The following is an 8,352-nucleotide window of genomic DNA, read 5'->3' on the forward strand; positions in this document are numbered from 1 at the left end:
CTCAGCTGTTTTCATTGGCTGCTCGCTGCGCTGATGGAAAGATGGCTCTCGCCGTTTGATAACCACAGCTTTATTTTTCCTTGGGAAAAATGTTATGATCTGTATATGTTACAGTTAGGAACCAGGTACGTTTCAGGTCGGTGGCTGCTCTCTACACAACGTTGTGCACCTGATCTTATTTACTGTCAGCCTGTTACGTTACAAAGCTTTAAACACATTTGTGCCCTTTATCTAATGTAATTCTTCCAGACTTTAGTCAAGCAGCAACAGCACCACCATTGTTGTGTCGGGTCAGGGGTTAAAGGGCACGAAGGAAGGGTCTGTTTTCTTCCAACAAAGGAACGTTATTAGAACATGTTTGCAACACGTGACCCGTGTGCTGTATTTTCAGTTTGGGAATGTGACAGGCCTGTTTCTCCGAGTCGTGATGAAGAGTTTCCCTCCTTCCTCCCAGACTAAAAGGTTCTTCCTGAGGCCCTGTGGGAAGCGAGTGGAAGGAGGAGACGGGCAGGATGGGAGTCTTCCGATTTTTGCAAAAAGAGCAGAGGGGGCATGTTTTTAACTGAGAGCTCTTTAACTTTAGCTGTTTTGGTTTTTTGCCGCCTATATTTTTCCATCTGTCGGAACGAAGCGTTCCCTTGAAATTCCTCAAGTATTTAGAAGCCCTCCCATCTTTTCTGAAGCTGCACGATTGACATGTGCGTCCACATTGTGCTCTTCTCTGGGCGTGCACGCACGTGCGCACACCTCTCCCCATGCACCGTGGCTCTGTGTAGTGCTATGCTGTGAATATGAAATAGGACAGCCGGCATCTGCACTGCAGCCATCCCGCCCCGGCCTCACACTGTGACTGCTCGCTGCAGCTGGCCGGCCTGCACAAACACACCAGCACGGAGCTTTGCGTGCGCGCTCGTGTTTTCTTGTCTGTTCATTTGTTTGTGTGAAATCATTTCCTTGTTTGTCCTGCTTTTGGTTTCAGGCAGACGTCGTGTTTACCTGCAGACGCTCTGTGCGTGTTTGTCTTCACGTTTGCCCGCATGCTCGCTGCTACCTTTTAATCTACACGCAGCATCCGTGCTGCCGAGTGTAACCCAGTTAAAGGAAAACAGAAACTTGGCTTCAGCTTTCATCGTGTCGCTGAATAAAGACCACACGGTCCAGTTTCATTATTGGTTTGTACATGAAATATTATCAACCAGAGAAAAACACAACAAGCAAAAGTTTAAGTGGTTCATTTGTGTCTTAATAACAAGAATTTAATCAGATAATCTTTTTATTACTTATACAATTTATTGATGTCCTTTCAAGGCTTTGTTAAAAAGTCCAGTTTCTTGGCATCCTGGAATACACGCAGCCCTCGCCTCGGTCAGAAGGTCTACGCGAACTCAACGCCCCTGAAATACAAGAAAGCCTGAAAGAGGAAAGGAGGCAGGGAAGAAAGAAGGACGGAGTGAGGAAAGAGGACAGGAGGAAGGGAGAACTGTGACAATCGGGCCTTTGAAAAACTCTTTTTTTCTGTGGCGGCCGAGGAGAGAGCAGTTTGAGTTGTGTCTTTGACTTTCTCTCTCTGAGGCTAATGTGAGGAGATAATGGGCCACTGAGGCGGAAGGAGAATGCTTTAAAAAACACCTTAGTCACGAGCGGGCCACGGCGCAGCAGCGCCGATTAAATTATCCCGATGAGGACGGGTATTTATCCAAGAACAGCTACAGTCCATAAAACGGCACCGAGCAGCGCCGGGCAAAGGTGTCGAGTCACCGTCTGCAGAGTGTTTTACATGTAAGCTTCAGACAAACAACAGCTGCAGCTGAATCCACGCAGGTGTTTAGGTTCCTCCGTCTGACGGCAGAGTTTGGGCCTGTGGGATTATTTTCTCCTCGTCGGTCGCTTTCACGATCGATTCATCGTAAACTGTTAAAGGCTGTTTGTGTCTGAGTTTTATGTATCTGAGTGTGTGTGTGTGTGTGTGTGTGTGTGTGTGTGTGTGTGTGTGTGTGTGTGTGTGGATACGAGTAGTCCTCTGTGTTAAGGAAAATCCTGAGGTCTGTGATGCAGGTGTCTCACTGTCTAGATGAATGTTTTGTCCGCTGCGTCTCTCCATCACCTTCCCACCAAACTACCCAGTCAGCAAATCCTGCAAGACTTCTGTGTGTGTGTGTGTGTGTGTGTGTGTGTGTGTGTGTGTGTGTGTGTTCCCGGCTTGTTTTTATTTGCGGGTGTATTTCATGTTTGCGTCTAATGTTAGAAAAGCTCGAGCTGGTGGCAGTGCGACAAATTAAAGCTGCGTCACAGAGGAGGGGAGAGCAAGGAGACGTGGCTCGTCGCAGGATAAGGGTTAACACGGATCAGTAGGTTCGGAGGTCGGTAACGACACGAGCATCAGAAAGTTGCAGAGAGCCATCGGTGTGAGTTCAGTTCCACCCTGAGCATCTGCAGTGAGATCCGGTGACTGGGGTTTTCTCGGCGGGGTGATTTATCACCTGCGACGAGACGCGCTACGGTGGGGTGGGACCGAGGGAAAGGAAGGTGCCGAGGAGGGTCAAGAGGGGGGGAAAAGAAAGAAGAAGAAGCAGAGTGGAAAAGGTCAAAGTGGTTGTAAATCTTTACGGGGCAGAGAGATGACGGGAAGGTGAGGCGTTACCGTGAAAGACAGGACACGAACACAGCCAGAGGGGAATCTAAGAAAATGCCTGTTGGGAGCATGCAGCTAATTACTGCAGACGGTCTATGTCTGGACTCGTCTCCATGGTAACAGGACGGGCCAGCAGGGCTGGCCGGCGCACAGGAAGACACGGACGAGGAAATCGATGAACAGACAGACAAAGCGGGGAGCGAAACCACGCTGATTAAACCACATTCCCCCCTTTTCAAACTGTTTATCTTCATGTCTGCGTTCGTGAAAATGAATTAGCCTTACGTTAAGGAGAGGTTCAGCTGCAGCAGGCTGAGCTGGAGATCACAAGAGGATCAAGATAAGGAAAAACAGTACGTCTGGCCATGTGTGGAAAAGGTTTCTCCGTTCTCACAGACTCACAGCTTCCTTTCATTGCGATCGATGGACGCTTCGATTAAACTTTGTAGCACTGAATCGCAGCTGTAGGAGCGCTATAGCTGCACGGCTGTACGATAAAGCACGCGTGTGCTTGTTCAGCCATTGGGGCGCTGCAGGGTCATGATGACGGGCTATCAAAGAAAGAGGTGCAGATATTCGGGCCTTGCTTCTTGACACGAGCGGGCCGTCACTCGTTTGGGGAGACCGGCAGAACGCTTCTGTTTATGGAAGTGGAAAGAGTCGACATGTTGAGACGGGTATGTCAGATATGTGGCAGGAGCGTGTGATAGGAGAAAATAGTGCGCTGTGTAGTATATACCCTGATAAAAACAAAGCACACAGGCTGTAATGACGCTACAGTCTGTGTGTGTTCTGTTTTCTAAGGTTTGACCTAAGGCGAAGGCTGAGCTTGTGTGTGTTCGAGATGAACCAGGTCCTGCTCTTCCTCAGCCACTTCCACCCTCGGTAACCCAATCCAGTCTCGTTTCATTTTGCCAGCACACATGTTGCCCTTTGTTCTTCGTGTCACTTTTGTATCAGGTTTCTGGTTATAGATAAAGGTCGTGAGCGTTTCTTTGAACACAGCTTGGCACAAACAGTCCATCGTCCCAAAAAGCCTCCAGGTCGGCAGCAGGTTCACAGCCAAAATCTTCCCGCTGTAAGGTGACCCTGCTCACCGCTGCACCACCCAACCACACACCTGATCGCTGTTGGTGGGGACATAAAGTCAGACCCCGTGGCTCGGTAAACCACCTGGTTTCATTCAAATGTCCAAACATGTTGGATCTGGGCTCCAGTGTGTGAGCGTCACACAGTCACTGACTCTGTGACGGATCCACAGGATTATAAAAATAACGCCGATGGAAAGGGAGGAGCTGTGGCGGCGATACGCTGCCTCCAGTTTGTTTTTCCTCTCTGCTGTCTCAGTATTTACTTATCAGAAGTGATACACGGAGCGCTTCTCAGGAAACGGCGATCAGTTCCCGAGAGCTCGTTTGAATAACGTTGTTTGCTGCTCGTCCTCTGATTCGCTGCACTGTGACGTTAGTCTCGTTTCTTTGGTAACAGCTCAACAAATAAAAAGTGCTGGACGGTGTACATTTTTCTGGCAGATTGAAAACGAATAAAGTTTTGTTGTTTTACGCCACGGATGGTTGTTTTTGTAACAAACCTGCTGTGGTGCTTCATAAGGATTTAATACTTTGTTCTTCTTCGTTTGAGGTAAAATGAGTAGAAAACAGACGGGCTTGTTCAAAACCTGGTCTTCAGCCTCGATTCTGTAGTCGCTCACTCGGACGTCAGCCACTAGACTGATTGTTGACAGGAGAGACGGCAGCAGACGTGATTGGTGTGTGACCTGTGGGGGAATATCGGCTCGAAGCATAAAGGGTTAGAAAAGATCGGATGTTGGTGTTCGTCAGAGCCCGACTCACCTCTCCTTCACCTTCTGCTTCCTCACGTCAGCTGTTTTCTGTCTTCCTCTCCACCTCCTGTCTTTTCCCCCTCTGCTCTTTCCTTAGCCTGTGTTGTATTTCCATGAACGGCGGCGTGGCTTTCGTGCTTCTTGACGACGCCGGTGTCACTCTGGTCCCTCCCAGCAATCAGCGTGTTTTTGTTTACACCCGTTCCCCTCCCTCCAGTCTCTCAGGACAAGTATCTTACATCAGATCACTCGAAGCATTTATAGCAGTGCTTTTGAAGCTCAGGACTCCCACCGTGGCCAAATATAGTAAACTGTGTGTGCGGATGAGTAAGAGCGTGCGTGTCCTGAGTGAGCAGCTCTGGGGTAAAAACGTGTTTGTTATTGTTCCCAGCTCTTTGCCTGTAGACACCGCGGCCAATTAAAGGGGAGGTTTTAAGTGTTATGAGCAGGAAGTGTTGCCGTGTGTGGCTGCACGCTATTGGCTGCCCGGCTTTCTCCCGTGTTCTCCCCCGAGGATCGAGCAGCTGGGGCTTTTACTGCCGTGGCCAAATGAAAGGTAAACGTAGCACACCTTTGATCACGCCTCGCGTTTAAACACCTTTACTGGAACTGTGTGCACGCGTAAGGAGGCGGCGGGCAAACGATTCAATGACACAGTGAGCTTTTACGTGTGTTTGTGTTTGGCTTAATGAGAGAGAACCTCTCCAGGATGCTGCCTCTGCCTCCTCGTCTTGTTGTGCCAGCGAAATCATCCCTTCATCCGTGCCTCGCCCTCCCCTTCCCCACCCAGCCAGCCAGCTTGAAAACAAAACAAGGCGCTGTATGAATGAAAGTGGGAGGGGCAGAGTGGCCTAGAAAGGCAGGCAGGCAGATAGAGCAGTAGATAGTGGTGCAGGGCAGGGTGAGACTGGGATGGAGAGGACAGTGGAGGAGGAGGAGGAGGGGATGAGTGAGTGAGCATGTTTGGCATAGTAGCTAACCCGCGTTAGTGTGAGCAGACAGTCCTGCTGCAGTGGTGGTGTTTGTGCTGCACATGTGCAATCTGCACGCTGCTTCTGTGAAGAAAAAAAGACATTTTGTCATCTCGTGGATTTGATTGAAAAAAATGAGCCTCTGTTTCTGGCTTTGGGTAAACGGATCGAGCCTTTAGCTTGGCCCCCCCCTCGGCAGTCGGTCTTCCCTGGCGTGTTGGCTTCTTAGCTGCATCTGCTCCTTCCCACCTGTCCCAGCACGGCCAGGGTTAACCCTGGGAGTCTCTCCCCTCCAACATGGAAGAGACCATTCAGTGGCTGCCTCCCCCAGCCAGCTAGCACATTGGCTAAAGCTTAGGGTGGATCCAGAGGGCTGGAGCGATTCTCCGGCATGGATCTGGATCAGCCCTCCCCTTCACCATTATGCGGCGGAGTGGAGGGTGAGGGCGGAGGAGGAGCTGTGCATTCTTCTCGGTTGTGCGCAGCAGCGGCGTCTTGACGGCACTTAGTAAAGAAGATGTAGAGGAGCGACCTCCGCATGAACTACCCCAGAGGATGGAGATGGCGTTTTTCCCTGCATTAGTCATTCTCCCGCTCCGGGGTTTTTCCCCCGGCTGCTCCCTTCATTATTGTTCCTTTCTTTAACCTCGTTACCCCACCCCATCCTCGCCCCTTGCCACAACCTTGTCTGTCCCCTCCGCTTTTACTCAGGCAGCACAATGGGCCGCCCTCTCGTGCAAAAGGAGGCGTGCTGGGGTGGGAAGGTGGGGGCCCTGGATGTAACCTTGGCAGCAAGAGTTGTCCTCAACAGGGGCTGCATCCCACAAAAGCTGCAAACATTGCCCCCCCGGCACCTTTTTAGGCTGTTCATCAGCGTGACACCTGAATAATGTTTCCCCTTCAGTTCTTCGCTGCTAGAAGAGCGATCGCAGCTCGGCTCGGCTCACGCGATCAATTCAGACATCGCACACGCTATACAAACACACGTCATGTGGGTTAATGGACATGGAGCCCTCATCCTGCAGATTAAAGCAGGACAGAGGAACATGAAAATGTTTGAAGCTTGTTTTACATCTGTCGGTCCTGTTAGCACACGGCATCAGAGCTGAACCCGCCGGGGACACGGTGAGATGACCGAAGGGCTCGTCCGGTCGACACAATATTTTTGACGTTTTACTGAACAGGCTCTGAATTAAGGGGAACTCTCTGAAACGGTGTTTTTAACATTTTTACCACCTTCTCTAACACCCGCTGATCTTTAAGGCTTAAAATACTGATCAGTTCAATCTTCTTTTTTTGCCAATATTTTACTATGAAGACTAGGGCTGCCACGATTAGTCGACTAGTCACGATTACGTCGACTATCAAAATCGTCGACGACTGATTTAATAGTCGACGCGTCGTTTGAAGCTTTGTAAGATCCTGAAAGACGCAGGAATGAGTAGTAGGATTTAAGAGTGTAATAACGGACTGAAACAGAAGATGGCAGCACTGCATGTACAAGGATGCCAGCTGCCGTTAAACCCCGAAGAAGAAGAAGTAGCTCTGTCCCAGAATTCATAGGGCGGCCCAGCTCAGTTTCCAACAATGGCGGCAGCTAGTTAGTTTTAATATTACTCTTATTATTCTTTCTGGGTCACAAAATAAACGTTTAACATATTTTCAGGCGAGAATGTAGCTGTGTAAACCTCAAATATCTGCTCAGTTTATCAGGACACCACATATTTTCAAAAGCGCTCTGACGTTTTCGGAGACGTCTGTTACCCACTAGCTCGATAGCTAGCCGGGGGCAAGGCTAACTAGAGCCGTGAGAACACCGGACTCCTGGCAAATCGTTTTCAAACCCACCGCCGTCTTTCGCTACTCAGGTTAAACGTATATAAGTCACTTAGATAACTTAACAATGTTATTGTTTGGCTTTTTTTTTCCAGTATTTTATTTGTTCCTGAGTAAATCGGTTTGGCTGAGATTAAAGTTATAGTTTTTACACAGCTGAATAAACGTCAAGCAGACAGCTGATCATCAGAAGTGTGAGATGCTCGAGAATTTACTCCGGTGTCCTGTTATATTTTAGATAGCAAGGAGTTTATTAAACTTCACCGAAACAATCTGCAAATTTCATTAAAATGTAAGAAACTATCATATTGCCTTTATTTTTAGTTAGCACATACCTTAAACACTTAAAGCTGTAAGCTAATGATAGTTATATAAGAGCAGATGCTGCTGGTGCAATAAGCTGTACGTTTTACGTCCAATGGATGATGATCTGATTAGTCGACTAATCGCAAAAATAATCGGTGACTAGTCGACTATCAAAATAATCGTTTGTGGCAGCCCTAATGAAGACCAACTTCCAGCCTTCAGTTATTACTTCTCCACTGCACAGCTGAGGGCAATTTATTGGCGCTGTGGGTGCCGATGATAAAAAGGTTGGTGGTCGGTGTAACGTGAGATCTAATGAGTCTGTGGTCAGAGGCTACTACAGTCAGCGGGTCAGACCTGACTGCTAATCTGATCACAGCTGACTCTTAGGCTCTTTCCCAATAGGTCCAAAAACTCTGGCGTGAGCCCGTGTCACATAGTGTTCAGCCTTTCAGCAATTAAGCCGGTTTCCTTGGCAACGCGGGCTGCTGCTGACCCTCGGGCGTAAACTGCTCAGGTGAAGTCGTACAGTTTTCCAGCCTGAGCTGGTTTGATTTGTGCAGTCATGTGTCCATGAAGTACGTAAAGTGCATACTTACTAATAACATGTTAGTCAGTTCAGTCCATCAAACTCAACACGTCACATACAAACACCCCCCCCCCCCCCCCCCCCCCCCTGCTCCTTCAACCCCTCCCAGTATCCCAGTATCCACTTGCAGTGAACGCTGGGATGTGCGTGCCTGAAGAGCAGACGAGCCTTTGTA

The 8,352-nt window shown here is 49.0% G+C and overlaps 1 protein-coding gene across 3 annotated transcripts in view; it reads left to right on the forward strand.

Moving 5' to 3' along the window:
- The window catches only part of insrb (insulin receptor b), an 82,214-nt gene that overhangs the window by 42,661 nt on the left and 31,201 nt on the right, over window positions 1-8,352 (forward strand). The window contains exon 1 of one of the 3 annotated variants that reach the window (XM_084921903.1): window positions 4,802-5,031. The exons of the other annotated variants lie outside the window; for them this stretch is intronic. Within the exon in view, the coding sequence (XP_084778029.1) occupies window positions 4,917-5,031 (115 nt within the window). The 5' untranslated portion in view covers window positions 4,802-4,916. Of the gene's footprint in view, window positions 1-4,801; window positions 5,032-8,352 lie in introns of those variants that run through there. 3 annotated transcript variants of the gene reach the window in all.

The sequence above is a fragment of the Perissodus microlepis genome, chromosome 23, assembly GCF_051167445.1.
Source record: "Perissodus microlepis isolate ML-2025 ecotype Zambia chromosome 23, ASM5116744v1, whole genome shotgun sequence".
NCBI classification, from domain to species: domain Eukaryota; kingdom Metazoa; phylum Chordata; class Actinopteri; order Cichliformes; family Cichlidae; genus Perissodus; species Perissodus microlepis.